The 15,459-nt window shown below is 38.4% G+C and overlaps 1 protein-coding gene across 2 annotated transcripts in view; it reads right to left on the bottom strand.

Annotated features, from left to right (window-relative positions):
- LOC127422053 (serine/threonine-protein kinase N2-like) overlaps positions 1 to 15,459 on the bottom strand; it is a 35,330-nt gene that overhangs the window by 1,791 nt on the left and 18,080 nt on the right. The window contains exons 6-21 of one of the 2 annotated variants that reach the window (XM_051665405.1): positions 10,610 to 10,826; positions 9,833 to 10,015; positions 9,473 to 9,582; positions 7,176 to 7,319; positions 6,988 to 7,063; positions 5,961 to 6,129; positions 5,703 to 5,769; positions 5,527 to 5,597; positions 5,015 to 5,084; positions 4,836 to 4,927; positions 3,418 to 3,594; positions 3,187 to 3,249; positions 3,008 to 3,084; positions 2,748 to 2,890; positions 2,129 to 2,236; positions 1,955 to 2,035 (exon numbers count right to left, since the gene is read on the bottom strand). In XM_051665405.1, coding sequence (XP_051521365.1) covers positions 1,955 to 2,035; positions 2,129 to 2,236; positions 2,748 to 2,890; positions 3,008 to 3,084; positions 3,187 to 3,249; positions 3,418 to 3,594; positions 4,836 to 4,927; positions 5,015 to 5,084; positions 5,527 to 5,597; positions 5,703 to 5,769; positions 5,961 to 6,129; positions 6,988 to 7,063; positions 7,176 to 7,319; positions 9,473 to 9,582; positions 9,833 to 10,015; positions 10,610 to 10,826 — 1,848 coding nt within the window. Of the gene's footprint in view, positions 1 to 1,954; positions 2,036 to 2,128; positions 2,237 to 2,747; positions 2,891 to 3,007; positions 3,085 to 3,186; positions 3,250 to 3,417; positions 3,595 to 4,835; positions 4,928 to 5,014; positions 5,085 to 5,526; positions 5,598 to 5,702; positions 5,800 to 5,960; positions 6,130 to 6,987; positions 7,064 to 7,175; positions 7,320 to 9,472; positions 9,583 to 9,832; positions 10,016 to 10,609; positions 10,827 to 15,459 lie in introns of both variants that reach the window. The other variant, XM_051665396.1, reaches the window with a different exon arrangement.

The raw sequence follows: 15,459 nt of genomic DNA on the forward strand, positions 1-15,459 counted from the left end.
AATGGTGATTAAGGGGCCGTTCACATTAAACTCATTACTGCTTCTGTCTGTGCTGTTTTCTATGTATACGTACACTAAGCAGACATCTTTGACTGTTCTGCTGCGTCTTACATGAGCGCCGCGTTTTAGGACACGGTAGTCTCTTTCACATATGCAACCTAGTAAATTGCAGTAACATTTTTGGATTGCTTTACTGGTAAAGGTACCACTTCTGCTATTGACACATGCAACGGTTTCAGTCTTTTTTCCGTTTTGCGACCATTCTCACATCAGCTCCAAAATGCCATTCAACTCTGACATGCACACTACCGTTCAAAAGTTTTGAAACACTTGACTGAAATGTTTCTCATGATCTTAAAAATCTTTTGATCTGAAGGCGTATGCTTAAATGTTTGAAATTAGTTTTGTAGACAAAAATATAATTGTGCCACCATATTAATTTCATTATAAAACTAAAATGTAATAAAAATAAAAAAAAGTTTTTGAAATGGATGACTTGGACCAAATAATAAAGAAAAGCAGCCAATAAGTGCCCAGCATATAGATGGGAACTCCTTCAATACTGTTTAAAAAGCATCCCAGGGTGATACCTCAAGAAGTTGGATGAGAAAATGTCAAGAGTACATGTCTGCAAATTCTAGACAAAGGGTGACTACTTTGAAGATGCTAAAATATAACACAGTTTTGATTTATTTTGGATTTTGTTTAGTCACAACATAATTCCCATAGTTCCATTTATGTTATTCCATAGTTGTGATGACTTTACTATTATTCTAAAATGTGAAAAAAATTATAATAAAGAATGAGTAAGTGTTTCAAAACTTTTGACCGGTAGAGTAGTTATTTTATCAGTTGACAAATTTCTTCATACGGATGACAGATGTAAACAAATATGGATGTACGCGAGTGCTGGCATTGATGTTGCTGCTTCTCTGTTTCGAGTCTTAAAAAAAGCAAACAAAAAAACGGGCAAAGCGCATTTTGGCGCGGTCTTGGGTGGAAAGATGGAGACTGTGACATGAGTTAGAGGTGAGCGGCACTAAATATTTTATCCACTTTGAGCGCTTGTTCGCCATCTCCATTTCTTTGTGGTGTTGTGGCCACGCACGGTAGATTTTCATTAGCTGCTCATCGTATGCATCATACACCATGAGATTTCCTCTATAGTCAGCTCTAAAATATTAAAAAAAAATTTTGTCCTTAATGAAATAATTACATTATCTGTCCAATTTTACGAAATTTTTGGACTTCAGAGAATCATCTCCATCTAACGTCAGCATGTCTTGACCTCATGCATGCTCAAACTGTTAATCTTACTGCTCTGTTCACACACAGCATCAAAACTGAACTTTCCAGGTAATGTTATAACTCATTCAGGGAAATAGCCGGTGCAAAATTAACTGGTATTTTCAAACTGGATGTGCTCACACATAATCTCTAAACTGAAAATTGCAGTTGATTTTCTGGAAAAGGCTGTATGTGTGAAAGCGACTTGTGTCAAGTTAAAAGAGCGTCTCGAGACTCCATCATACTGTTTCATTTATGGTGTTGCGGCTAGCTTTTTTTTTTTTTTTAAATCGCAAAAACGTGTTTTGTCTGAACGGCCCCTAAGGCCACATCCACACTTATACTTTTGTTTGAAAATAATCAACTTCGCTACATTTACACCTTACATCAACACTAGAATGGTGTTTTCCTCCACCAAAAACTCTATATCCCCATACTTTGGAAAACTATGACATTAGTAAACTGAAAACATTAGCGTGTATGTAGCCTAAGGCTAACAATCTGTTAACTTATCCTTTTGTGTTCCACTGAAGAAAGAAAGTCGTTCTGGTTTGGAACATCACGAGGGTGAGTAAATGATGATGATAGAATTCACATTTTTGGGTGAACTATCCCTTTAAGGAAGCTTGCCAAGTCAGTCAAGAACTATTTGGTTAATAATGGTCACCTGGAAGAACCTGTGACTCTTCACTTCATTGGCATCTTTCTCTCCTGCTCCCAGTCTTCTTTCAGGGTTCTTTTGCAGCAACTACCACAAGAAAATGGAGGAGCCAAAGATTAATTTCATATCCGAATAGAACACATTTTCATCACTTTTTCAGAAGGAGGGATGAGCTGTTACCTTTTGGATAATAGAGACTGACTCAGGGGACAAAAACCTGGGGTAACGCACTTCATCATTCACTATGCTGTCAAACACTTCCTCCTCATCATCACCAGGGAATGGAGACTGGCAGCAACAAAGGAATACAAACACAAGCAAGCATGTTTACAAAATGTTTAAATATGCATAAACAAATCCATCAGTGCCTCCCATTACCCAGCATTAAACAGTTGCAATGAAATAGCAGTTATGCAGCTACAATGCTTCATACTGCCCTACAAAGCCAAAACTGAAACTGACAAAAATGGCTTCCAAGTTTTTTTTTGCTTGTCCAACCAAATTTGGATTATAAAATTGTCTCACTGTTTTCTCTGAATCTGAGCAAAGTTGAGTCAAACCCATCTGTCACAGGACAGATCACAGTCTAAGAGACCCCAATTTGGTAATAAATATTTTTTTACAAAATGTGCAGTTAATGCATTTTTCCGGTGCAGGACCATATAATTCACCCTTATTCTTTGCCTCATTATTATAATTTCTCAAATAAACATACAGATTTTATCCGACAGAAAAACAATTGTGTGTAGGCTGTGTGGCCCCAAATAAGTAATACTGTATTGCAAGACTGAGTATTAACCTCTCCAACTAGCATCTCATAGATGAGCACACCCAGACCCCACCAGTCCACTGCACGGGTGTAGTTATTGTCCGTCAAAACCTCTGGGGCCAGGAACTCTGGTGTGCCACAAAAGGTTGATGTACGATCGCCATAGCCCATACCTGAATGGGGAAAAGACTTCAGTGACTATCTGCTCAAATATCGTAATTTGAGGTGAACTCATGACATTTCCACACAGCAGAGGAAACAAAATCTCACAAACAGTATTTTGAATGCACCTTCTTTACAGAGTCCAAAATCTGCAATTCTCACAAAGCCATCAGAATCCATCAATAGATTGTCAAGCTTTAGGTCCCTACGGAGGAGAAAATAGAGAAATGGCACATAAGATTACATGCAATATTTCATAAATGCATGTAATAGCATTTTTAGTTTAAATAGAATAAGAGTGCATTACCTATAAACAATTTTGTTCTGGTGCAAAAACTCTAGGCCCAGTAATACACAGGCAGTATAAAACCTGTCAGGAAAAACCCACAGTTTACAGTCACAATGAGCGCAATGTGTTAATGCTAAAAATATACATTAGGAGGGTAAGTTTGAGAACATGTAAACATCTCATGTGAACAAGAGAAGCACTTGTGTCAATACTTATGTAAACAAAGAGAGAGTGGCTGTGTATGTGTACCTAGCCTGCCGTTCAGAGAAGATGCTGCTGTGGATGTGGGTCATCAGGTCTCCTCCAGGTGAATACTCCATCACAAAGCACACATGATCAGGAGTCTGGAAGCACCCATAAAGGTTCACCAGGAAGGGATGGCAGGATGTGTTGATGGTTTCAAAAATTCTCTTTTCGCACATTAAACTACAAAGAATAAACTTAAGTCAAAATAAAGTTGGATTCTACATTTGCATCTTCATCCAGACAGCATTTAAGACTAAATCAATGTTTAAGCCATTTAAAGGGATAGTTAACCCAAAAATTGAAGTTCTGACATCATTTACTCACCCTCATTGGTTCCAAATCCATATGACTTTTTCTTCTGTGTAACACAACACTGCAAGATGTTATGCAGTAAATTAGGGACTTACAGCCTCAGGGGTATTTACACTTGGTCACCTCATGCGTTTTTACTGATCGGATTGCTATCTGATTGAATAAGCACATTCCATTTACACTTGGCCACATCAATGTGTCTCCGCCAAATGGATGTAAATCCAAACCTCAATTCCCACGCTAAATGTAAATTAAACAGAATTCACTTCTGTGATAATGCTGGGCAGCAACTTCAAAATATGTGATTTATTATTTAATTCCAAGTGACTTTGCTCTGTGCATGTGGTGTATTTTCCTCCTCTGGGCTTGTTGTAGTTAACATGCGTCATATGTGCTCATTATCAGTGTATAGTTTCAGTTTCTTCAGTGATCTGCATCAAATTAATGAAGAAATTAGTTCTGTCTCTCCTACATCCGTTTCTTACTTTGTTATGATTTATTGTGCGACGCGAGCCCTATGCAAATACTCAGTAACACGTGTTTGTTTTGCATTTTCTCAGTGCTGATGTAGCGCTGTTTGGGTGGAGTACAAATTTACATATGTGGCTTGAACAGCCAGATGCATTTACACTTGACCGAGTTTTGTCTGGAATGGGTCTCCGGAGGTGGTTTGAGTGATCCGTCTCAAATCTGTTTTGGAGGGTATTTACACTTGGTCTTTTCATGATCGGATAGCAATCTGATCAGCAAAAATGCATGAAGTGACCAAGTGTAAATACCCCCTCAGCCACCATTCACTTTTTCATTGTATTAAAAAAAAAAAAAAGAACAGTGTTAATTTCTCCTTTTGTGTCCAACAGAAGTCAGTCATGCAGGTCTTGAACAATATTCCCCTACTCACTCTACATTTTGCTTACCCTAAATGATGAGAGAATCTTCACATTTGGGTGAAATAACCCTTTCTGTTGTCTGTACTCAAACATCAGTGAATAAACAGAAATTAGTGTAACCCTAAAATATCTAAACCTGAGAAATCTTCCAGCACCAATTCAAGGTGCTATTTGCAATGCATAGGAAGGCATTCCTGACATATGGTTACAGAACATCACCTGTCCACTTCATCCCGGGTCACAACATCCCCTTTCTTCAGAGCTTTGATGGCATACAGTTTCCTAGTCCTCTTGAACTCAGCCAGAAGGACCTTAAATGAGAGCCAACAAAGACATTGAGAAAATGGCACCATCGAGAATCATCTGATTACAGTGGAAATGGACAACTGCAGGCTTACCTTTCCGAAGTGCCCTCTTCCTAAAACAGAAATGCAGTTAAAGTCTTCCATCTGCATTCCCTCTTTCCTTCTGTGTAACAGGATATATAAAACAGAGAGTGAGAAAAGAGTAACTATAGGAGGGAGAAGGACAGTGGGAGTGATGGTAAATGTCTTTGTATACCACACATCAGAAGCAAGTACTTGCACTATAAAAACCTACAATCATGATGCTAGTATAGCGCTAAACATTCTCACTTTATATTTTAAAGCATGAAAAACCTGCATGTAAAGTTGGCCTTGTCTGAGAGCTCCTTCAATGCAAGTATATGGGCTTATTTAATATTCAAGTTTACTTTTTCCATGTTTTATCGTCTGCCAGGTGAAATCATAAGTCTGATTGCATATAGAAAAGTAAAAAACACAACCCTCCTAAACGAGCTGCACAGTTTGAGATATAGGCAAGGTCCTGTCTGTATTGGCGTGGGATGAGTTTTCATTGAAATTGACTAATAAATAATACACTGACTTACTGAGGTGTAGGCTGGGGCACAGACCTGCCCTTGAGAACTTGGTCCTCAAAGGAATTCTCTCTGCAAGGAGTCTGGGAAACAAGTCCCAAAACACATAATTACAACTTTAACTCTACCAAAGCAATAAAAAACTACAAATAAAAAGCAAGTATTTTTCCACAAGATGTTGTACTCACTGATGATGTGTCATTTGTGGGGGTCTTTGCCATGTGGAGGCGAGGTGGCTTGGCGGGACGCTCCTCACTGAAATTCAGTTTAACAACTGCTGAGTCTCTGTTAAATTGCCACAACACAAAAATGAAAATCATTCATATTTTAGACAGAAACAAAAACCTGATATTAACAGGCTTATCACCCAAAACAGAATATAAATACAGATTTCACAGTTACATCTGGCTTGACTAAAACCCCAGGGACATCTGCATATATCTCACCCAGAGGAAGGGGGTGTGGACGTAGATGGAAGGGACATGGGCTCCGAGCATGGCAGCGGGGGGCTCAGGGCGGTGACAGTGCTGTTGCAGGGGGGCAGTACGCTCATCATCAGACGTCCCCATGTGGCAAAGTTCATGTTCATCTGTGCCGCCCGCAGGAAATTCTTCCCTAAAAGAGAAACATTAAATCAAGAATATTTATTATACAAACAATACAGATTAACTATAATTATAGCATTACTTTGATACATCTTTCCTGAACGCTGAAATCAGTACACTAGTGTCTAAATCTTGAATAATGTTAAATTAATATTCCGGGTTCAACTAAAAATAATTTAGACTTGTCACTCCTTTTCTTTAAAAAAAAAGCAAAAATTGAGGTTACAGTGAGGCCCTTACAATGGATGTGAATGGGGCATATTTTGGTGTGTTTAAGGCAGAAATGTGAAGCTTAAAATTTTATTAAAGCACTTACATTAATTCTTCTGTTATAACTCGTGTATTATTTGAGCTGTAAAGTTGTTTAAATCGTCATTTTTACAGTCGCTGTAGAGTTTAAAAGTTTGTTGACATTAAACCTTCATGGGAAAGAAGTTGTAAAATTGGCTATAACTTTACACAGAAAAGGTTAGTAAGCTATTTTAACACACTAAAATCATGTTAACACACATATTGTTTATTTTTTGCAAACAGTATGTGCCTCACTGGAACACAGATTTTTGCTTTTTTTAAAGAAAATGAGGGGCGAGTCGAAATTTCTTTTTGTGGTAATCAATAATATGCCACAAATGTTGTTGATTGAGCTTAACTTGTATTGAACCCGGAATATTCCATTAATAGTTTCATAATTTTTTCAGGGAAAAATATGTACTTATTTTTCCATTGATGACTTAGGGGTGCCACATCTTAGAGAACGATCCAGTGATTATAAAAACAATCTGATCAAAGGTTCATGTCACTCCCACTGACCCCTCTTTGAAAATTTGAAATACCACAAAACACTGGAGAAAAGCGAGGTCAAGCATACCTTTTTCTTTGGGGAAAATTCGTTTCTGTCTTTGTAGTTTAGGATGCCGCTCGATGACAGGGTTGATGAATCTCACCTGCAATCAAACAGTGCAATAAATACTGTAGCTGACTATATTTATTACGTTTTGAATTATTAATACATCAACCAGCAGCTGTATACTGTAATAATGCTTTAGGTTTTCTCACCTCTGTGAACAGTGTGCCCTGTGGCTCTAGGTAAAGGCACATGCTGTGCCGCTGGTTGTCTAGGAAGTCTTCCAAACGCAGGAACTTCACAGCACACAAAGATCTCCAGTCTCGCCAGTACACTGCAATCTCCAGCTCACGAGACTACAGGGGTCAAAGGTTGTGTTAGGGCCAAAAATAATTAAGATCTTAACAGTTGTTCAAGCATCTTTGTGGGGGGGGGGGTCGCACTGGATGCCTCTGGCAGATGACATGGTGTGCTCTAAAATTCGGAGAAAAAAAATTCTATGAATGTATGCACACCGCCGCTGCCGCTCGGCATCTGCCGGCAGCGCCCAGCCACAACTTCGGAGGCTGCTCGAATTTCTGCCGCGCCACAGAGCGCAACTTGCACGGTTTTCCATTAAATTCGACCCAAATCATTATCAAAGGACATAGATCATTTACTCTAGCCATTACTGGATGATATATTATGTATATGTATCTTTCATAGAGCCTATACAATGTATTTTCAGTTACAAGTATGTCTTTTTGTTGATTGACAGCTTGAATGAAGCCCATTCAATGCTACAGATAATAATAATTAATGTAGTCATTTCTAATCGTTTAGTTTGCGCAGTTACACCAGTTTCACACAATAACCTGCAAACTCATCAGTGTCACTTTGTTCGTGCTTGAAGTGAAAAACCTTGGTAACTTTTGTGTGTACTGTCTACCACCTGAACCGCATCGACTTGCCCTGTGTTTGATACCTGTGCCGTGTCCTACCCATGACCTGACGCGGCGCTTCTCATCTGGTGTGCGACCACCTCAAGAAAGACTTTACATTGACTGAATTTTCATTTTTAGTTCATTTACAAAAAAGTGGATGTTAAAGGAATATTCAGGGTTCAATACAAGTTACCATTTGATTACCACAAAAATGTATTTGACTTGGGCCTCCTTTTCTTTAAAAAAAGCAAAAAACTGGGTTCCAGTGAAGCACTTAAAATGGAAGGGAATGGGGCCAATCTGTAAACATTAAAACACTCACTATTTCTAAAGTATAGACACAAGATATAAACAATGTGTGTTAAAATTATTTTAGTGTGATAAAATCGCTTATTAACCTTTTCTGTTCAAAGATTTAGCCAATTCTACAACTTCGTTCCCATGACGATATAGTCAACAAACCCTAAAATTACTGTAAAAATTCCTATTTTAACAACTTTACAGTTCAAATAATACATGTGTTTTAACAGAAGAATTAATGTAAGTGCTTTTATAAACTTACAAGCTTCAAATTTCTGCCTTTAAACCCTCCAAAAATTGGCCCCATTCACTTCCATTGTAAGTGCCTCACTGTAACCTCGACTCTTGCTTTTCTTTTTTAAAGAAAAGGAGGGACGAGTCAAAATACATTTTTGTGGTTATCAACATTACACCACAATTGCTGTCGACTGAGCTTGACTTGTATTAAACCCAGAATATTCCTTTTAATTCAAATTCTATTAAAACTGAAATATGCATTTCATGATTGTAGCTATTTTTTAAAGGCAGTTTGTCTTGTCATGATTATCACTTTGTGTATAACAACACCTGTTAGCTATCTAATATGAATTGATTATGGACATATTCCAGACACTGAATCAATATACTGAGGTATGATAAGAGAATAACTGCTTATTATGGCAATACTCCATAATAAATCATCTGTTAGCTCTAGGCCAGTACCCCATGTCAGCCACAAATTCATTCAATCCTGAGGGGGAGATATCAGAATGTGCATACTGAAAATAAATTAAAAACAACAAAAATTGTTTCAAAAACAATCAAACCCCTAAAATCAGGTGCTGCAAATGCCTCTCCAACAAACCGTTTTAGGGGGAAAATGGCAGTTTAGCACTTAGCAGTTTTCCAAAATAAATACTAAAAAGTTCTCATTCTAGGCTGCTAAAGCTGAATCAGCCATCAAACAGTTGGAGGTTGATTTGTCCAGTATTCCCGCTATGTGTCTGTACCCAAGGGGTGAGCAAAAGATTATAGTAATGTTGAGGGATTAGTTGTGGATTACTCAAGGAGGCTGATTGCACTCTGGCAGTAAATCCGTGTTAATGAAGGTGGGGAAATGCCTGTAGCCAATGGCCATCACAGACATTTTCTGTAAAACAGATGTGGCAACTGTTGCATGGGCTGATTGACAGTAATAAATGACATGCTTTAAAGGCTCTCCGATCTTCAGCTCAAATATGGAATTGGAGATTGTGACTTGACTAGATATGTTTATGAAATATGCAGTAGAGATTGCTGGTACTGACCCGCTCAAGCTCGATGCTGAAGCTTTGATCCCAGGCCTCTTTACTCAACGGCCGCCAATACGTGCGACCAACTATCTTGTTATCCACCTTCAATACGGCGCTGATCTCAGCTGTGAGAAAACACACAAAAACCAATAATTTTTTTTTTATCAAAAAAAGCATCTCACTTACTGAAAAACATACAAAACTGAATTTCTACACAGCAACTCTTATTTTAGTTTGGGTTTTTTTTTAATCACAAAAACTCTACTATAAGAAAAAAAGTCTTCCTACGGAATGTAGATTCCATTTATTTTTTCATCTAGTTTAGATTAATATTTGGATGAGACAAGAAAAGGCAGATGCTCTTGAGAGACTCACAGGAGAGTTCATCTGTCTTGGTGGTCTTTCCGTTGGTGCTGCGGGTGGAAAGTCCAGCTCTCATCCTCAGTGATTTTGACTCAGAGGGGCTCCCAGGGGCGGAAGACATGTTGCTCAGCCGACAGCGACCTGGAACTGACTCCAGCAGGTCCTGACAACCCATCAGCCTGACCTCCAGTCGCCCTGAAAACACATGAAGGCTATATATATAATCCAGCAGATTATATACACAACACATTCAAGCTAAAGTGTAACTTTTTTGATGTTAAAATACTTTGTCCTATCCCAGCTTAATATGCAAAGACAACTATAAATAAGCCATTTGTGGGTTAATTTTCTTGAAAATATATAGCGTATTTGTGGCGCTATAAAAATGCCTGTTTGTTTTGAGTGACTCAACCAATGACGCAATTTGGGGGCAGGACTATGCGTTTGTTTGATCAGTGGTATTCAGAAGGCTGTTTGAAAACAATTTTTGCAATTCCGAAGAAAAAATTACACACAATTCCAGAAATGACACACTTCAGTTTTAATGAAGCCAACCTGCACAAACACACAAACATGACATATAAAAGCAAGGGTAAAAATTAAAACTGTGACAAAAATAACAAGGCTTTATTGCAGTACTACAATGCAAAGGCTAAATAATTGTTCTCCAACTTCCTTCACTAATTTACATGTTATGGTTTAAGTGAAATTTATGTGACACCTTCTAGCAATCAGAGTTCCATAGTCTTCCTGCTAACTTGTACTCAGTCATTTCAAATGCGTCAATACCTGTCAGGCTGGCTGGTTTAAAGAGTGAAGAGGATGCTGAAGATGAAGAGCACAGGCGATCTCTCTGTAACCCTACGACAGGCGAGGAGCCCACTGTCAGCTCCTCTTTAATGGCAGCTCGTTTTGGATGGTCGTGTGGAAGTTCTCCAAGCCGCTGTTCCAGAGACAAACGCAACAGGTCCAGTTTCTGAGAGGACTCCTGCAAACAGACCTGAGCCTGGACACAGAAAAAGATGCACAGAAACACAAGAAGTTCAGCAAGCACAAATTGCTTTGGGAGTTGGTATGTGTGTTACACTTCTACAAAAGAAACCAAGATCATTCAGACATATAATCATTTTAACCTGGATAGGGAGGGACCTTAGCTTGTTAGCAATCATCTTACAGACCAATTGAGGTGGTCTGGTATGCCTGGTCAAGACTTATAGAATGGCTCAAGAGTAAATTAAAAAAAAATAATAATAAAAAAAAGCATCAGGGAGGTTTTTGATTAAGCAACCGTAAAGCTGAATTTTTCTGCATGTTTTCAGTCACTAACAGCGGATGCTTTTTGCTGCGATTAACATTTTGAATAAAAACATTAGATTCCCTCGAAGCCATTCACACCTGCAGCAAACATTAGTGTGCAGACAAAGGAATATTATATATATATATATATATATATATATATTTTTTTTTACGGTGTGTTAATTTTCCATGGGCCGGGGGCCGCTGCAAGTTACCAAAACTAGCGCAACTGTCGGTGTATAGAAAAAGAAAGCTGTTTTGACCACAGTCATTAAATATTGAAGCAACTCAAGGAAGAAATCCTGAACCAGCAGTGAGGATGTGTATTTCAGTTGATCATTCATCAACTGAAATACACATTTGAAAAATGATCAAATGTTTTTAATGCAGCAAATGCCTTATAAACGGAAATTTATCAAATGGGTTCTCTTAACATGCATCTTTGTATACCAAAAATGTGGTGGTTTCTCCACAAAAGTATGTAATCATTACTGCTGTACTATCGTTAAGTTGTTAACAGCTGTGCTATTAATAGGTCAGACTGAAGATGGTTTTGTTGGTTAGGATTTGTGTGCATTATACAGACTCTTGCATGTACATGTACATGTAGATGTACATGGCAATAAGACACAATCAGCATTGATCCAAGGGATAGTTCACCCAAAAATTATCTCGTCATTTACTCACCCTCATGCCATCCCAGATGTGTATGACTTTCTTTCTTCTGCTGAACACAAATGAAGATTTTTAGAAGGATATCTCAGCTCTGTAGGTCCATACAATGTAAGTGAATGGTGACCAGAACTTTGAAGCTCAAAAAGCACATAAAGGCAGCATAAAGCAGGGTTACTCTTTTCAAGGTACAATTTTCCAGGACAATTTTTTTTTATGTGCCCAACAAGTGTAATATTAAAGCAAAACCAAGCTTTTTTTGGCGTTTCTGTGTTTTTTTGACAGTAGTTTCTCACCTCCACATAAGCAGTACGCTCCATGGTCCAGTATGATTATTAATCCCCGTAAACCTGTGATTTAATTAAATAACTACATAGTCTGTGTGTGCTGTGCACTTCAGAGTGCTCTCTGTCTGTGTCATTTGACAAACACAAGAGCGCACAAATGATCATGATGAGGTGTTTTCATTGTATGAGCGGCCGGCTCCACGCATCACTTGCAGATTATTTATTTATTCAATAAAATCAGAGACTTTTTTAGTTTAATTATCACACTAAGACATCAATTTTAATTTGATTAATTGTATATTCAAACATTAATTTTTGTCCAAATATGTCATTTTCCATGACATTCTGTGTTTTATTGCTAATACCATTTTTATTTTATTTTTTAGTTAATTAATTAATTATATATCACACATTATACATTTGCACATATACAGTGAAATTCTTTTTTTTTCCACATATCCGAGTCAGAGTGCAGGGTCAGCCATGATACGGTGCCCCTGGAGCAGATAGGGTCAAGGGCCTTGCTCAAGGGCCCAACAGTGGCATCTTGGCGGTGCTGGGACTTGAACCCCCGACCTTCTGATCAGTAACCCAGAGCCTTAACCGCTGAGCCGCCACTGCCCCTTTTATGACTAAATTCCGTGTTTTCCGCATACTGCATGTGGTAACTATGGTATAAGCTGACTCCAATCATTGAATTATTGAAAATTAATTCACATCCCTAGGTATTAAGGCCAAATCACTATGCTATCAACCCAGTGTGAATTCATTCAATATAACTCACAGGAATGCAACCTCATGAGGGGCAAAAAAAGTTGAGGCAATCACTGATTCATAAACACATTTTCTAGGGTTATTTAAAAAAAAAAAAATACGTTAAAAGCACCAACTTATACTATTTTAATTATTCAAGTCTAGAAAATTATCTGCACAATTGTGCAGAATAAGATTAAAAAACAAAGGGTACTTTGACCTTGTTCAGACTGCCACTAAAAATCCGATTTTTTTGCATATCCAGATTATTTAAAAAAAAAAAAAAAACTAACATATTTTATTGATTCCAAGACAGACAAAAATAAATGTAACCACAAAATTATACATTAGGAATCAACTTATAACCCTTTATAAGCCCCCCCCCGCACAAATATAAAATAACTAAATACCCACATATAAACAGACACACAAATAGAAATACATAATTACATAAAAAAAGACAAAGTTCAACATATAGGAAAAAAAAAAAAAGAAAAAAAAAAAATGGTCTCCCTCCACTGCCCCACACTAGAACCTCTCCAAATGTGACAAATAACTGCCCCATTTTCTGCCATAACTCGACAGGTTCCCCAGCCGTCTGGAAGTCATCTCCTCGAAAGCTGCCACTTTACCCAACTCGGCGCACCACTCACGAAATGAGGGTGCATCAGTTGACTTCCATCCCCTAAGGATTAGCTGTCTGCCAATCATCACGCTGGTTAGGACCCAGCTTTCCATGTATTTATCTGCTATATTCAGGACCCCTCCATCACCCAAAATACAAAGTCTGGGACAAAATGAAAACTAAGTGTCCAGTACGTCACACACAAAACACTGGATCCTCAACCAAAATTCCTGAATCTTAATACAACCTCACTGGCATTACCAGCAGGTGGGTGAGTCTTTAAGACCAAGCCTATACAACCTAGAAGGGGTCCAGTAGAACTGTTGCAAAATCTTAAATTGCATCAGACAGATCCTTGCATCTCTAGATGCAGACCTGATGCTTTTTAGGATCCTAGCCCACTCTCCCTCCTCCAATACCAAGTTTAAATCTTTCTCACATAATCTCTTGAGAGAAGACAAAGCTCCATCCCCCAGACTCTGAATTAACAGGGAGTAATACACAAAAGCTTCATGAACATTCCCATAAGCAGTAATCACCATTTCCAAAATATCTGCCGCTTTAGGCGGTGTACACCACTCCCAAAAACAGTACAGAGCAGGTGGCGAGGCTGTAATAACCTAAAGAACTGGGATCTAGGAATTTTTAAATGTTGAACCAAATTATCAAAAGATCTCAGTACTCCACTTTCATATAGGTCACGAGTGTAGTAACCCCACCTCCCAATCCACTCTGACCAACAGAAAGGGGACTTATTAATATGTAATTTAGGGTTCAGCCATATGCTTGAGGCAACATTTAAATAAATGTCCGAATTAAACACTCTGGACGCTTTTGTCCATACTGAGTGTAAATGCGAAATAACAGGGTGTGACTTAACTTCTCCGGTTAGATTGATCTAAAGGCTTTGCAATGGCGAAATAGGGGCAAGGACTTCCTGTTCAATACAAAACCAGGGAGGGGCCCTCTCAGGTGGAAGAGACCTATGAGCCAAATGTCTAAGACCGAACGCATAATAATAAAACAAAATCTTGGGTAGGCCTAGCCCACCCTTGTCAATCGGCCTATGTAACTTATTGAAATGTAACCTGGGATGTTTTCCATTCCAAATAAAGGACTTCACTATGCTATCAAATTGTTTGAAATAAGAGAGGGGGACATCTACAGGGAGAGACTGTAGCACGTAGTTGAATTTTGGAATACAATTCATTTTAATAACATTAACCTTCCCAATCATAGATAAATGTAATGAAGCCCACCTGCCCAAATCGCTCGAAAACCTTTTAAAGGGTAAAAATTTACTCACATAAACTAAATCACATAAATTTGCTAGGAATAAAATGCCCAAATATTTAATGCCCTGTTTGGGCCAATGAAAGGTGCCCGGTTGAAAAGCCGTTACTGGGCAGTATGCTGTCAGCGCCAAAGCTTCGGATTTAGACCAATTAACTCCCGAAAATTTAGAAAAGGAATTAATAATTCTGTGGAGGCAAGGCAAGGATCTAGTATGGTCGGAGACGAATAATAAAATATAATCTGCGTAAAGCAGAAGCTTATGCACCACACCTCCCGCCATCACCCCTGGAAAATCACCATCCTTTCTTATCGCGGCTGCTAATGGTTCCAGGGCAAGACAGAACAATAATGGGGAAAGAGGGCAACCCTGCCGGATGCTCCTATTCAAGAGTAAAATAATCTGAAATTAATCAATTTGTTGTACTGCCGCTACAGGGTGTCTATAAATTAACTTAATCCATCCAATAGAAGTATTCCCAAACCCATATATTTCCAAAATCTTAAAAAGATAATCCCATTCTACCATATCCAATGCCTTTTCGGCATCAAGTGAGATGGCAGCGACTGGAGTCTGATCATTCGCTACTGACCACATGATACTGATTAGACGCCTGATGTTCTCAGAAGAGCTGCGCCCCGAATAAACCCCACCTGATCTATATGTATAAGACATGTCATAACTTTACTTAATCGGTTAGCCAGAATTTTTG

Source organism: Myxocyprinus asiaticus, chromosome 3 (assembly GCF_019703515.2).
Source record: "Myxocyprinus asiaticus isolate MX2 ecotype Aquarium Trade chromosome 3, UBuf_Myxa_2, whole genome shotgun sequence".
In the NCBI taxonomy this organism is placed as follows: Eukaryota; Metazoa; Chordata; class Actinopteri; order Cypriniformes; family Catostomidae; genus Myxocyprinus; species Myxocyprinus asiaticus.